Here is a 15,744-nt window from a genome sequence, read left to right on the forward strand (position 1 = left end):
TTCCGTCTCGGTCCCTCACCTCCCTCTGGAGCAGGGCTGCCTGAGGCTGCGAGTGCAGAGTGTGGGACTCACCTTAGCCCAGGCCTCAGGGACGCAGGGGAGCCGAAGGGTCCGTGTGCGCTCTGATGTAGAATAGGGGCAGGTACCTGAGCCAGGCCAGGGCCATGGCCTTCGAGGCTCTGACGAGTTTCCATGGGTACCTCTGCCCGCATGGATGGCAATGACACAGGAAGGGTCTTGGGCTTTGGCTGGGCCTCTTTGATGGCCTTTCGGCCCCGCTGCCTTTTTACTAGAAACACAGAATGAAATGAGTTCCAGGGCATGACCATGTGGGCCCTCGAGCCTGAAGGGGGGTTCCAGAATGCTAGAAATGGACAAGTCACTCTATCACTCTGTACCGTAATAACCACAGCCAATATAATCATTGCCCCCACCCCCAGGCGTCCTGCCGCCTGCCAGACTTGGGCCTTGGGACCCACCCACAGTCCTCCAAGCGAGACCGGGAGAGAAGCTGGTGTTCCAGGGTCATGTCATCACTCCAGGAGTCCCACAGGAATCGGCAGGTCTGAAGAGGGGCCCAGCTGGTCCGCAGCTGAGCCCTCCCAGTGCCGACCAAGGGGCTGGCCTCACCAACAGCACCTACCCTCTCTATCAGGAAGGCCACCTGCAGGAAGGCCATGCTGCCACCCGAGGTCGCCACACGACCACATGGGCATCCAGAGCCACCAAGTCCCCCCCAAACTTGTGGGTGGCAGGAGTGCTAAAGGCAGGCCCGCAGACCCTCCTTTTTCTGAATTGCATCAAGTCCCATTAGGGCAGGATGGGAGGCAGGGGGGTCCAGGATCAGGATCAGCATTTTTTTTTTTTCTGGAAAGAGATGTGCTTTGCAGGGGATCAGGGTAAGTAAGTACTGTTCCACTGTTCCCGTGAAACGCACGTGTGTGGGCTGTCACTGCGTAAAACGTGTTTCCGACTGTGGTTCAAGATAGAAAACATCTGGAATACACTGCTCTCAGATAATGCATTGACACAGAAGTGGGTCTCCTAGGACGGGCAGGCCGGAGGGAAGGGGAAAGCAGACCAACTGGCTGAGGCAAAGTACCGACAGCTAACTACTGCACACGGACTACAGCACCCACCGAGCCCAGAGCCCTTAGGAGAGTGTCCTTCTCCTTCCTCTCCCGAGGCTGCGAGAGATCCAGGCACTCAATCGACACCCACAGTTCCACGGAAGGAAGGGGTAGGTGCAAACCCAGGTCATGGGCCACCCCAAATCTAGCACTCTTGCCACTCATGGGTGGGTCTCATTCCACAGCTCTGGTCCAGAACAAAAGCAACACTATCTAAGCAGAGATCAGAGTTGCCCATTCACACAACACTTATGGGCCCTAGGAAAGGAGCATGTGGGCATAGGCCGGAAAGAGAGATCTAGAAAATGTTCTTGCCTTGTCCTGCTCTTCACCCAGACCTGGCACCAGCAGGTCTGGGCTCTGCCTTCTTGCTGCCCAGCCCTGGGCAGAGAACAAGGCCACCAGGGAGGAGGTGGGTGACAGGAACTGCCTAGGAAGTGGCTGCACCCTTCTAACAGGCCTCCCCTCCCAGCACCCACCCCAGGCCAGACGTGGATCCAAGCAGCAGCCACCGCTGCCCTGGTCCTCTGGTCAGACGTGTGGGGAAGGAGGCCAGCTCTGCAGTCCCCACTTCCCATCAACATGGGCGACAGTGGGCACAGGGCTACTTCAGCCACCAGGTTCCCTGGCCCTAGTGAAAAACAGAGCCATGTACAACGTGTACCAAAGAAAAGAGGCTGCGACCATCCTACACATATAGCTGCACCTAACAACGTGGCTGCGCACAGAGCTTAGGAAGCCGTGCTTCCCTCTCGCTGGGTGGCGGAGGCAGGACCTCCACGCAGCTGGTATGTGAAAAGCAAGACTAACAAGCAAATACAGCCTCCTCCAACATCTTCACTGAGAAGAAAAGAAATGTTGGAAATAGAAATCATCACAGAGGGACCGAGGGCCAGAGGGGTTTCTGCAAACTCTATGCGGGCAGGGGGCGGGCAGCCCGGGTGGCTCAGGGGTTTAGCGCCGCCTTCAACCCAGGGCGTGATCCTGGACACCCGCAATCCAGTCCCGCGTCGGGCTCCCTGCATGGAGCCTGCTCCTCTCTGCCTGTGTCTCTGCCTCTCTCTCTCTCTGTGTCTCTCATGAATAAATAAATCAATCTTAAAAAAAAAAAAAAAAGGAAGGGGGCCTAAGCAGGGACATAGATTATCAATAGACTCCTGGCAACCTGCCAAACCACGGTGATATCCAGACCTCAGGAACGCCCAGGAAGCAGGGCGCCAACCACCACCTCATAAGATTCAAATGTCAGAGGGTCTGACCAGACGTCTGGTGCTACAACAGCCCTAGGTTCATTGATTCGTTCCAGAATTGCTTGTTAAAGGACACCTGGGAGGCTCAGTTAGTTCAGCATCCGACTCTTGATTTTGGCTCAGGTCATGAACTCAGGATTGTGAGATCGAGTCCCGAGTCGGACTCTGTGCTCAGCAAGGAGTCTGCTTGAGATTCTCTCTTCCTCTTCCCCTGCCCCTTTCTCTGCTCACTCATTCACACACCCGTGCCCCCCTCTCAAATAAATAAGTAAAATCTTTTCAAGAAGCAAAGAATTGTTCGTTAAGGGCTACTTTGTGTCAGGCGCTGTGTTCCTCACCCCTGATTAATTGTCTTGTCCTGACACCTCATTTTACAGCAAAGGAACCAAAACCCCTCACTCAAGCACAAGCAGGTAGCAAACGACAGAGCTCAGACTGTATCAGAGGACTCCTGACTCCTGCTTCCAACACCCTGCCACCCTATCGTCCCACCTGGTTGCTATCAGTACTTCTCCAAAGCTCTGGTGCTGGTGGATTCCATGTGACAAAACAAGGGGCAAAATAAACCTCACTCAGATTCTTTCTTCTGAATCTCTGCAATCCCAGGAAAATGTCTACTGGGACAAAAGGTCATTCTCTCCAAGTCACAATGAGTTGCCAAATCAGAAAACCCAAAGAAGATTATAGGGTATTTCCAGAACTAGAGAAATCTGAGCTGGAGAGCTCAGCTCACTCACCTGAGGAAGCCAGCCTTACCTGAGCTCTGGTCAGGGGATTGGGGACTCTCCTCCAAAGTCTTAATGTCAGAGCATTCCCAGCCAACCCGTGCCTGGGGCCTCTTCCTGAAAGGATCTTGTAGGGGCTGGAGAAATGTCCGCTGCTCAGAATTTCCTTTTGAGTCCTCTTCCAAATTGAATCGGAGCGTACTGTCACAGAGGGGAAGAAATGAAGGCTATATGGACCAGAAAAACTTTAAAAGCCATACCTTGCCACTTGCAAGTGGGTTTGGTTTGCCCCTTCAGCCAGCCCTGCTCCTTCTTTGGGCACAGGTGACAGCCAAGAGTCACCCTGGAGTACAGCAGCCACACCAGCAATGCTGTTAGAAGATGAGGACCGAACCCCTCCCGACCAGTAACTAAGGCTCAAGGAAGAGATGGGGAAGGAAAGGGTAGGTTTGTCCTGGCTGAGAGCCAAGGACTCGGTCTCTTCATGGGAGCTTGGGATGGACCCCACCTGAGGCCCCTCATGTTCACTTCCGTCTCGGTCCCTCACCTGTCTCTGGAGCAGGGCTGCCTGAGGCTGCGAGTGCAGAGTGTGGGACTCACCTTAGCCCAGGCCTCAGGGACGCAGGGGAGCCGAAGGGTCCGTGTGCGCTCTGATGTAGAATAGGGGCAGGTACCTGAGCCAGGCCAGGGCCATGGCCTTCGAGGCTCTGACGAGTTTCCATGGGTACCTCTGCCCGCATGGATGGCAATGACACAGGAAGGGTCTTGGGCTTTGGCTGGGCCTCTTTGATGGCCTTTGGGCCCCGCTGCCTTTCTACTAGAAACACAGAATGAAATGAGTTCCAGGGCATGACCATGTGGGCCCTCGAGCCTGAAGGGAGGTTCCAGAATGCTAGAAATGGACTAGTCACTCTATCACTCTGTACCGTAATAACCACAGCCAATATAATCATTGCCCCCACCCCCAGGCGTCCTGCCGCCTGCCAGACTTGGGCCTTGGGACCCACCCACAGTCCTCCAAGAGAGACCGGGAGAGAAGCTGGTGTTCTAGGGTCATGTCATCACTCCAGGAGTCCCACAGGAATCGGCAGGTCTGAAGAGGGGCCCAGCTGGTCCGCAGCTGAGCCCTCCCAGTGCCGACCAAGGGGCTGGCCTCACCAACAGCACCTACCCTCTCTATCAGGAAGGCCATGCTGCAGGAAGGCCATGCTGCCACCAGAGGTCGCGACACGACCACATGGGCATCCAGAGCCACCAAGTCCCCCCCAAACTTGTGGGTGGCAGGAGTGCTATAGGCAGGCCCGCAGACCCTCCTTTTTCTGAATTGCATCAAGTCCCATTAGGGCAGGATGGGAGGCAGGGGGGTCCAGGATCAGGATCAGCATTTTTTTTTTTCTGGAAAGAGATGTGCTTTGCAGGGGATCAGGGTAAGTAAGTACTGTTCCACTGTTCCCGTGAAACGCACGTGTGTGGGCTGTCACTGCGTAAAACGTGTTTCCGACTGTGGTTCAAGATAGAAAACATCTGGAATACACTGCTCTCAGATAATGCATTGACACAGAAGTGGGTCTCCTAGGACGGGCAGGCCGGAGGGAAGGGGAAAGCAGACCAACTGGCTGAGGCAAAGTACCGACAGCTAACTACTGCACACGGACTACAGCACCCACCGAGCCCAGAGCCCTTAGGAGAGTGTCCTTCTCCTTCCTCTCCCGAGGCTGCGAGAGATCCAGGCACTCAATCGACACCCACAGTTCCACGGAAGGAAGGGGTAGGTGCAAACCCAGGTCATGGGCCACCCCAAATCTAGGACTCTTGCCACTCATGGGTGGGTCTCATTCCACAGCTCTGGTCCAGAACAAAAGCAACACTATCTAAGCAGAGATCAGAGTTGCCCATTCACACAACACTTATGGGCCCTAGGAAAGGAGCATGTGGGCATAGGCTGGAAAGCGAAATCTAGAAAATGCTGTTAACACACGGCAGTCATCTCACACCTCCAGGACCCACCCTATAGAAGGTAAGGCCCCAGGACCGGGGACTGGAGACAGCCCAGGGGGTGGCTCTCACTCCAGGCTTTCTTACCACAGGAGCAAGGGCTTGATGGGAGGGGCCCCTGGAGTAACAAGGTACCCTTCCTCTTTGGGAAGGCTGTCCTCGAGGATGCCTTTGTTCGTCCTCCTTGTCTCCCCATCTCCTCTCTCCCCTAAGCCTACACCCCTCCCCACCCTGCCCCTGTGCTTGTCCTCATCACACCTCCTAGTCCCCCCTCTGGTTTCCCAGCTGAGGTGGCAAGGCTTGGCACAGATCAGCCTCAGTAGATTTTAAAATGAGTGGTCCCTGGACCAACTAAAATCATCTCTCATATCCCCAGAGAACATGGTCTACACTCTCGAAAATTCCTTAGCATGGAGAGTTCAGTTGGGTCTCCCTGGATATGAGGAGATCAGAGAATCAGTGTGTCCCTCTGGCCACACAGGAGGGGAAGGAGCTGGAGCATCGTCCTGCATGAAGAACTTCAGACCGCCTGAAGCCCTCCCTAAAGCCCCCAATTTCAGCAGCCTGGTGGATCTGGGAATCCGCTAGAAATGGGGGGAGGACTCTCGTCCTAGGAACACAAGCTCCCTTGCTTTCTCAGTTCCTTGAGGATAGAGACTAGAGGATCCTCAGCCACACCCTGAATCCTCCCCAAGAACCAACTGGGCCTTTCCTTGTCACAATGCCCAGGGACAAAGCAGTGGCTGTGATCTGGCCTAGGAAACCAGGCCCAAGCTCTGAGGATGTTTCGGTGGGCAGAACTCACCCAGGCTCTCACACCCTCCCCTAGGATGCTCCCTAGCACACTTTTCATCTGATCCGCATCTGCCTCTACCTGCAGCCCCAGCTCTCTCAGGCCTTGGGGCTCCTCCCAGCACTGCCAATGCCCCACTTCAGAGCCACAAACTAAGTGGGCTATTCTCTGTTGGAGGGAAATTTAACTTGTGGTCAAAGCAAGTAAAGCAGCACAGAGCTAAGCTGCTGAATGGGGCAGCAAACTCAGGACTGACCACAGGCTCTACCTCTGGCTCTCCTCCACCTTCCCCGGGTGACCCTTTACAGCAATGCCCTGCTGGGGCAGGGAGTCCACCCTTCTTGTGTGCAAACAAGCCTGGGTCCTCCTGGTCACAGCCCCCAAGCAAGCCCTCTCACCAGCTCACCTGGAGCCTTGGTGTCCAGCTGGAATCTCAGGGTCCTGTCTTTTTTCTGTCTCTTCTTCGCTCTGCTCGTGACTTCTTTGTCAAACTTTACCCTCAGACTCAGAAATTCAGAAAATTTCTGTGTCATCTGCACCCGCTGGAATCTCAGGAAGGGCTCGAGGTGCTGGAGAGTTTTAAGGGAGATTCCCTTTTTATTCTAAAAAAGACAGAAGTTCCCTTTTGGAGACAGAAGCCCCTGTTTTCTAAGGGGGAGCCTAAGCCTCTCATATCTGCTGTTGGCCTAGGAGGCACTGTGATCAGCACCAGGTGCTTTCTGGGAGAGGACAGGGTGAGCATCAGAGCAGGGTGGACTGTAGTAAGTGTGGTGCTTTAGGGTCTGGGAGCCTCATCAAAACATGCATGGCAGGATGATGCAAAGGGACTACATGCAACTCCAGTGACATCACGGCTCACAGAGCTTAGATGGGGCTGCCTTTCCACCACCCGACTGCATCTGAGCAAGGAGACCACAGCTTGCTCCTTTTTGTACCTCAGACACTATCGCTGTGCTATGCATGTTATTCTCCGTGGCTGAGAACATTTGAAAAATCAACTGCAAGAAACAAAAGCCGAGTAACTTTCTGAGACCTAGTGGAAGTTGCCTGGGCTTTTGGCATCCACCCAGAGCCCAAGAGGATTCATTCAAGGTTAGAAAGAAATGTTTTAATCCAATCTGATCACAGGGATCACAGGGCCAAAGTTGGATGGAATGGTAGTTGAAAGCAGTCAAATATTGACGTTTCCATTTAATAATATATTTCATCAGTGTGTTTAATGATAAAATGCACGCTCTGGTTCAACCCAAGCATGGGGAAACAATGGCATCCAAATACCAATTTGTACCAGATGTAACTTGCAGTGTCTGCCTCACCCACAGGCACTTGCTGAGTGGCCACGTGTGCCACTGATGACGGACACTCCACCCAGGGGACCCTTCCAGGGGGTAGACTGAACCAATTAAATCCCCTCTGTCAGAAACAGGCACAGAAGAAAGCAGCCAATGAGTGGAGAGCACAGAGAGGTCAGGGCGCAGGGTGACAACCCAAGAAACCACCAGAAACAGAGAAGAGAGGCCACAGCACTGCCATGAGATGAGGAAAAGCTGTGTGGGCTTATATTCCCAGACAAGAAAGGTACCCCAAATGGAACAAATATGATGGCCTACACTGTTAAGAGCAATCAAGCATTTGTCAGGTTAAGAACCCTGTGTATCTAAACGGTAGTTAGCAGCCCTTACAAACAGTGGCCCTGGGGCTTACTTTCGTTATCCCCATGCTTTCCAGCTTCTTTTCCAGGGTTTTCTCCAGCATTGACCTGAACTTCAGCAGGGTGGGGTCTGGCCTCAGAGATGCCAGCACCTTCTGCTGGCCACCTCGGGAGTTCTTCAGATCTACAGCACACAACAATCACCAAGGTCAGCCTGGATGCCCAAAATCTCCATTCCCAAAGCCCCACTGCACCTGCCTGTCCCTCACTAGCCCATGACCCCAGTCTCTGGCCAGCGAGCCCAGGGCCACTGACCCCACCTGAGTGTCCATCTCAGAAGCTGGGGTGTTTCTGCGTCTGGATACCACTACTTCTGACTGCCTACACACCTGCAGGATTCCCAGCCCTTGCCAGTCTGGACCTCCAAGATCTGGGCTCAGTTCTGCCCCGGTTAACTCAGAACTTTTGGGCTTCTGACTTGATCTTGAGTCCTGGCAGCAGCTCATTCTCAAGCTCCATCCCTCCCACTGCCCAGTTTTATTGAGACATAATTGACATACAGCAGTGTGTAGGTTTCAGGTGTACAACGTAATGACTTAAATATATTCTGAGATTATTATCACAGTAAGTTTAGTTAGCATCCACCCTCTCACATAGATACAAAAGAAAAAAGGAAAAACAATTTTCCCCTTGTGATGGAAACTCTTGGGGTCTACTCTCTTGACAGCTTTCCTGTACACCTCACAGCGGCCTATCAGCACCGTCATCACATCCCTGGTATCCCTAGTACTCATTTCACCTCCCACTGGAAGTTTATACCTTTTGACCACCTTCCTCCAATCCTTTCCCCCTACTCCCCACCTCTAGTAACCAAAAATTATGATTCTTTTTTTCTATGAGTTTGGGTTTTGGTTTGTTTGTTTAGGTTCTCATATAAGGGAGATTAAACAGCATTTGCCTTTCTCTTTCTGACTTATTTCATTTAACATAATGACCTCCAGGTCCATCCATGTTGTCATAAATGGCAGGATTTCCCTCCTTTTATGGCAAATATTCCACTGTATATATATCTACCTCAACCTCATTATCCATTCATCCATCAATGAATGCTTAGGCTGTCTCCATATCTTGGCTAAATACATTCCTAGCCCTGGTTGCTTCCCGCTCCAGTGTAATCCTGACCCCAGCCGATGCCCTCATCCTACTGCTATACCAGGTTCTGTTCCCATCCAGGGGATAAAATGCTGGACGGGATAGACACCATAAACTCCCTTCAAGTTTACTGCCTATAGAGATCAGAGATTCACCCTCCAACTGTAGTATATCAGAACCACATGAGTAAAAAAATGCACATTCCCTGGCCCCACCCTCCAGAATGTCTGATTCCATAGGTCTAGGGAAGGGCTCTGGAATCTGCCTTTTAGCTTGCCTAAATGATTATAGTTGGAGGTGAACCACAGGCCATTCTGCAAGAAATACTGACCCAGAGGATAACAACATAAGCAATTACAATAAAATACGGTAACTGCTACAAAGGGGCCTTCCAAGGTGAGTCACAGAAGTCCTCCCAGAAGTGCTTTTCAGGGCCAGTGTGAGGCAGGGGGTGGGAGGGAAGATGAGCACACTGCCCTTAGAGCTGGACCAGCCCTTTGATTCACTCAATAGACATTTTCTGACAAGTAATATGGAGTATGAACAGGCCAGTACTGGGTAATGGGGACACAGAAGAAAACCCTCAAGGAGCTCACATTCCAGAGTGGTACCCTGGCAGCATATTCGAATCTCCTAGGCTCCAACTCAAACTAATTATACCAGAATCTGAAAGTGGGCCCTAGGCTTCAATATTTATTTTTAAAACTCTCCAGATCTTCTAACAAACAGCCAAGCCTGAGAACCAATTGTATTAGAGCAATGGTTCTCAAAGTGTGAGCTTCAGCATCACCACATATTAGAGATGAGGATTTTCAAGGGCACCTAAGTGGCTCAGTTGGTTAAGTATCTGCCTTCGACTCAAGTCATGATCTCAACGTCCTGGGATCAAGCCCCGTGGCGGGCTCCCTGCTCAGTAGAGAGCCTGCTTCTTCCCCTCCCTTTGCCCCTCCCCCCACTCGTGTTCTCTCTCTCTCAAATAAATAATTAAAGTCTCTAAGAAAGAAATGCAGATATTCAGCTCCCACTCCAACCCAACTGAAACAACATGGATGTGGAGCCCAGCAATCTGTGTTTTCACAAGCCTCTACCTTTCATCAACCCTCTACCAGGTTGATTCTCCTCCATCAAGTCTACACTGGGGCATGAGCCCCAACCTTGACTACACATTGGAATCACCAGGAGCTTTAAAAAGAAATATATATATATATAATACTATATATATAATAATATAATAAATATATATATATATAAATACTTAAATATATATTATATATTTTTTTACTTATTTTAGAAAGAGAAAGTACAAGCGGGGAGAGGGGCAGAGGGAGACAGAGAACCTCTAGTAGGCTCTCCACAAAGCCCAAAGGGGGGCTCCATCTCATGGAGAGATGAGATCATGACCTGAGCAGAAATCAAGAGTCGGCACTTAACCAACTGAGTCACCCAGGCACCCCACCAGGAGTTTTAAATACTACTAAACCTGGAACCTACCCCCTATATGTTCTGATTGGTGGGGGGGCTAGTGTGATTCTCGAAGAGTAACAAGTGACCTTCATGATTCTTAATGTGCAGCCAGATGCAGAGAACCACTAATCTAATGGTGGTTCTCCAACTTGAGCATAAATCGGAATGCCCTGGAGGGTGGGCAAATCAGAATGCCCTGAAGGCTGCTGGATCCCACCCCAGAACTTCTGATTCTGTTTATGTGGGATAGGGCTGAGAATTCAAAAATTTTCATTTCTAACAAGTTCCCAAGTGACACGGCTCCTGCTGATCTGGGACTAGAAGAGGTAGGCAGGCACATAAAGAGGCCAAGCACAGTGTGACCAGTATGGGAGACCTCCACTGTGTGTGACAAGATGGGACAGGGAGGGGTCAGCCGAAGCATCCTCCTCAGCCTCCCTTTCTCTAGAACTCAGCACTCCCTGTTGGAGGATTTGGCTCATCCCCTCTATGGACCACAACAGGTTCAGTAACAGGTTGTGTTACTCAATGGATACCTTCCCCAAAAGTTATGTGTGACTCTAATTTTTACTAATTAATTTCAAGGCTGATGCACAGGGTGGGGGTAAGGGTAGTAGCGGACAGGTAAATAAATTTTGGTTCATCCACTCAATACTGTAAAGCCCTGAAAAAAATAATGAAGCAACTCTGTATAAAGGAATATGAAATGATTTCCAAATAAGTAGTTTCGAAAATAAATAACCAAATACAGATCAGTATATATAGTTTGATCCCATTTTGGGAAAAAGGGAGGAAAAAAGCATACACATATGTGCTTATATTTGCACCAAATATCTCTGGAAAGATACATGAGAAGCCATAGCAGTACAATCTCAGGGTGGAAACTGGATAGCCCAGTAGGAGGGAGACCAAATGCTTACCACATACACCCTTTTGCTTGCTTCCTTGCTTTTTTGCTTTTTTCCTAAGAGCAGAAGTTACTATCTCTAAAGTAAAGAAAAAATATTACATTAAAAAAAATAAAATGCCCTATGGTGAATGAACTCTTTGGTGACACAAGTAAAACCCCTTCCTGGGTGAATCTGTTGGGTCACTTTGGAAGTGTATACCATAGGCTGGCTCAAGAGAGCAGGCCCTGGTCAGTGGGTCAGCTGTGAGTACTCCCTCATCTTTCTTGGGAGCTCCTTCTCCCATCTATCCCAGGAACTCCCTGCAGTCTTTTTTTTTTCTTTCCAGTTTTCCTTTGCATCCCCTTGAAACATCTGGTTGAAATCTCTCTGCATATCAGATCATCATGGAATGGAATGAATAGAAACAGCAGGTGCCCAGTGCTGTGAAGAGGGAGCCGAGGCAGATTCCTGTGTGAGCAAATCCCTGCATGGTAGCTCGGCCCTGCGTGCTCTGTTCAACACGCAGAATAAAACCCTGCAGGCCGTGTTAAGCCAGCACAGAGAGCCCTCATCCTCTGTCCTGACAGTACAAAGGGGAGAGGCGGTGGGACCGGCACAAGGGACAGGCTATGCATCCGACGCCTTCCAAATCCTGCCTCCTCCCACCTGCTGGCTCTGTGACTCTGGGCAAGTCACGGACCCCTCTGGTTTGCACATGGCATGTTAGTGCCTGCATGTAACATGCCCCACGCACACAAGGTGCTTGAGAAATATTTATCTCATGTCCCTACTTCCCTTCCCTGAAGCTTCAGGTCACCACAGACACAGTGAAGTAGACACAAGGTAAACAATGAGGACAAATCTGCGTCCCGCATTAGACACTGGGAAGAGTCAGGCCTCACCCTCACTGGAAGAGTCTTCTGGTTCCACAGCCTTTGGGCCCTTACAGGTCCCTGAGGAGAGCAACAACAGTTAGTGGTTCCCATGCCCTGGACCCCATCACTGACTTAGAGGAAAGGATGGGACATCATGTGAGTCCCAACCACAAAGAGTAAGCCCTCCTGTGCTTTCTTCACTAGGGAGAGCCAGGCTGGAATGGTGGTCACAAGCTCAGACTCCGGGAGCCAGAGAGACCAGAGTTCATGGTCCAGCTCTGCCCATCACTAGCAGCGCACAACATGGGGAGTCCTGGAACCTCACCAAGTCCCAGCCTCCTCATCTAGAAAGTGAGGTTGATAATGGCCATCCCCACATTAAATTGTAGGGATGATGTAATTAGACAATGAATCTAAAGTGCTTGGCGAAGCACATGGCACACATCCTAGCCCCAGCCCTCGGGATGTTCGGGGCCACAGGGATAGTGCCTCTCTGAACTGGTTGCAAAGCTGGGAAAGACACGTCTGACCTAGAGGCAGGGAATGGGGAGAGACGTGTGGGTTTGCAAGAAAAGGCAGGAGAGTGGCTAAAGAGAGGACAGAAGAAGTGGGATGGAGTATGAAGGGCCAGGTTTCATAAGCAGCTGGCCAAGGTCTTCCAAGCAGGGGCAGAGTCCCCTGTAGGTTACCGGCTCCCTTTAGACACCAGCACTACATCCGTTACACACACACACACACACACACACACACACACACACACCACAGTAACACACCAGGGTGCCCCAGAGGAAGACAGCACATACTCTAAATAGGCCACAATCACATCGATTTGGGGTCAACTTGTTACACACTGGGACCAAGGTGAAAGTGAGTATCTCGAACCACAGGCATGAGGAATTAGAGAAAACCTCTTCATGAACCCCACTCCATCAATCACTGCCTCCAGGGTCCTCACCCTTCCCCATGTCTCCACCACCCCACAGAGAAGAGCAGCCACCACCCCCACCCTCATTCTATAGCCTGACTGGTGGGGAAAAGAGAGAGAAGAGGCCAAGACAACAACCAAGACTGTGACAAAATATCCCATGTGGACTTACCCTCCTCCTTCCTGAGAGACATGGTCCGAATCTACAAAGATGCAAACAGAGCAGGTTACAGCCAGCAGGAAACTCTGCTCTGAGCAGTGGGGCTGCCTGGCACCATAAAGAAGGGACACCCACTGTTTCTGTGCCACCCATTGGGAACTAGAAGGAGCTCCGCGTACACTGCCCCAACCCCCCAGCACATCCCCCCACCATCCATACGTGAGAGAGGATGGCACCAAGGCCAAATGGCAGCAAGCAGGATGCCATCAGGCTTCATTTCCCCACAGTGGGGAAGAAAGAATGCCCCCTCTTCAGAAAGGGAGTGTGACTTGAAGGTCAGGAGTCCCATGCAAGCAGAGTGAGACAGGCACATAGCAATACTAACGGTACAACTAGTAGACAACCAGAGTGAGGAGCTCCCTCCCCTGAGGTGGGCATCTGAGCTGAGTGCCCCCTGGGAGGACAGAGGCATGATATGGACAGTCACTAAATTGTCTGCCCAGCCCCCCTTTCCCAGAAGGTGCCTCCTTCCACACAACTGCACACGGGACAGCCACTCATGATATGACCCCATGCCACAGCCACAGCTGACTGTCTAGGTTGGGCCAGAGAACTGAACTGGTAACGTGAAGTCGAGAGCCAGTGGCAGCCAACTGGTTTTGGTTTTCTTTGTTTACATGTTTGCTTTTTTGTTTTGCCACATGGGACAAATATGATGTGAAAGCCGATCTTTAAAATAAAAGAAAAAGTTGAAACAGATCTAGAGAAAAGAACAGAGACACACAGCAAAAGAAAACTTCTGATGACATTCATGTCTCTGGTTCCAGTTAATCCCAGATTCAGCTGCTCTCCTGCTTTGAAATCTCTAAGACACCCTGTCTATCTTTATAACAAACCCCCTCTTCTGCTTAAGCTTGAGTTGTTTTTTTTTATTATCTGCTGATGAATGACACATCCAATGTCGGTTTCCAACTACTTCCTCCTTTGCCTGCCTCTATTCTAGAGACTCTAAACTATTTGCTTTCCAACCTTCCTTGCAGCTATGGTTATCCATGTAATATGGCTTTGACCAATAAAATATAAGCAAAAGTCTTAGGAAGGGGCATTTTCCTCAAATTTTTCTATTGAAATATGGTTGTGATGGTTGGGGCTATGGCAGCCATCTTGCAATTATGAGAGTCAAGCTTAAGAACAGAGTCACGGGATCCCTGGGTGGTGCAGCGGTTTGGCGCCTGCCTTTGGCCCAGGGCGCGATCCTGGAGACCCGGGATCGAATCCCACATCGGGCTCCCAGTGCATGGAGCCTGCTTCTCCCTCTGCCTGTGTCTCTGCCTCTCTCTTTCTCTCTCTCTCTGTGTGACTATCATAAATAAATAAATTTTAAAAAATTAAAAAAAAAAAGAACAGAGTCACCATGCTGAAGATGGTAAAAAGAAAAACTGAGTCTGGATTTCCAATGGCATAATTTTACTGCCAAACCAAGGCTGTCAACTGTCACCTCTTTTGCTGTTACGATAAAAATATACTATTAACCTATTCTAAGTCCATGGTTAACCAATGGGTTCCTTAGTGAAATATTTGCAAACAAGAATCCTGGGTAACAGAAGAAGAAATCTCCAGACTGGACCCGAGGTGGCCAAACCAATGAAGAGCTAAGTGAGGGGACAACAGTAAAAAGAAAAGTAGCAGGGGAGGAGGTTAGATATGTTACCTGGGTGAAGTAAGGCTGAGAGACCAGAAAAGCAAAAAATAGCTGGGATGCAGGATTAAGAAAACTGAACTAGTGACAGCAGGTGCTCTGCTCAGAGAATCTGTGTGAATGGTGGCATCAGAACCATGGCAAGGACCCCAGGCCACAGAGGGGCCCCTCTATGGCAGCTACCCCTCTCTGCTGACCTGCACCTCAGAAAGGGGAGCTGAGCCTGGAGTAGGCAGAGAGGTGGAGAGTCCTAGGGGCCAGTTCTAGGAGAGAGGTGCTTCGTGATAGGTGTCTTATAGATCATATTAGTTTATCCAACAGTCTCATCAGAGGCATTTAATTTAGGGAAAGGGTATTAGTCAGAAAAGTATGCCTGAGAACACAGTGAAAAGGGCACAAGCTTTGCATTCCACTGCCTGGCCAGGGCTGGATCCTCCCTGGCTCTTACAGGGTGTGCTATGTGGACCCAAGGGAGGCACCTGACTTCTCCAGCCTGCTCCATCATCTGTCAGGTGGAGATGGGGGAAAGCCAACATCTGCCTTAAAGGGCAGTCGTGAGGTTTAAATGAGGAAATAAGCAAGTATCAACCAACTGCTGGAACTTACATAGTCTCTGGTGTTAGTGTGAACCTAGTAACACAGCCCTTAAGGACAAGGTGCATCTTCAGCCTCGAAAGAGAGAGGCTGCATCCTCATAATCCTGTATCCCCTGAAGCCTAAGGACCATTCTCTCTCCTTAAAGAGCCTCACTGAGCACCTGGGTGGCTCAACGGTTGAGCATCTACCTTTGGCTCAGGGCATGATTCCAGTGTCCTGGGATCAAGTCCCACATCAGGCTCCCCACAGGGAGCCTGCTTCTCCCTCTCTCTCGGTGTCTCTAATGAATTAATTTAATTTAATTATTTAATTTAATTTAATTTAATTTAATTTAAAAAGCCTCACACTAATGAGACCACTACCAGTGAGTCCTGGAAATTGAGGGAAATCCTCACAGAAACAAGATCTAAGGGCCTGGGGGCCTTGCTGGGAGAAGGG

The 15,744-nt window shown here is 50.4% G+C and overlaps 1 protein-coding gene across 18 annotated transcripts in view; it reads right to left on the reverse strand.

Annotated features, from left to right (window-relative positions):
• DZIP1L (DAZ interacting zinc finger protein 1 like) overlaps positions 1-15,744 on the reverse strand; it is a 124,670-nt gene that overhangs the window by 72,552 nt on the left and 36,374 nt on the right. For 15 of the 18 annotated variants that reach the window (XR_008663900.1, XR_008663899.1, XR_008663901.1 and 12 more), the window contains 8 exons: positions 13,023-13,053; positions 11,953-12,003; positions 11,081-11,146; positions 7,598-7,728; positions 6,300-6,495; positions 3,706-3,922; positions 3,137-3,306; positions 73-289 (listed from right to left, as the gene is read on the reverse strand). Coding sequence is in view for 15 of the 18 variants with exons in the window: in XM_055320925.1 (XP_055176900.1) it covers positions 73-289; positions 3,137-3,306; positions 3,706-3,922; positions 6,300-6,495; positions 7,598-7,728; positions 11,081-11,146; positions 11,953-12,003; positions 13,023-13,053 (1,079 nt within the window). In the remaining 3 variants the exon portion in view is untranslated. The remainder of the gene's footprint in view (positions 1-72; positions 290-3,136; positions 3,307-3,705; positions 3,923-6,299; positions 6,496-7,597; positions 7,729-11,080; positions 11,147-11,952; positions 12,004-13,022; positions 13,054-15,744) is intronic. The other 3 variants (XM_055320937.1, XM_055320939.1, XM_055320926.1) reach the window with 2 other exon arrangements.

The sequence above is a fragment of the Nyctereutes procyonoides genome, unplaced genomic scaffold (genome assembly GCF_905146905.1).
Source record: "Nyctereutes procyonoides isolate TBG_1078 unplaced genomic scaffold, NYPRO_anot_genome, whole genome shotgun sequence".
NCBI classification, from domain to species: Eukaryota; Metazoa; Chordata; class Mammalia; order Carnivora; family Canidae; genus Nyctereutes; species Nyctereutes procyonoides.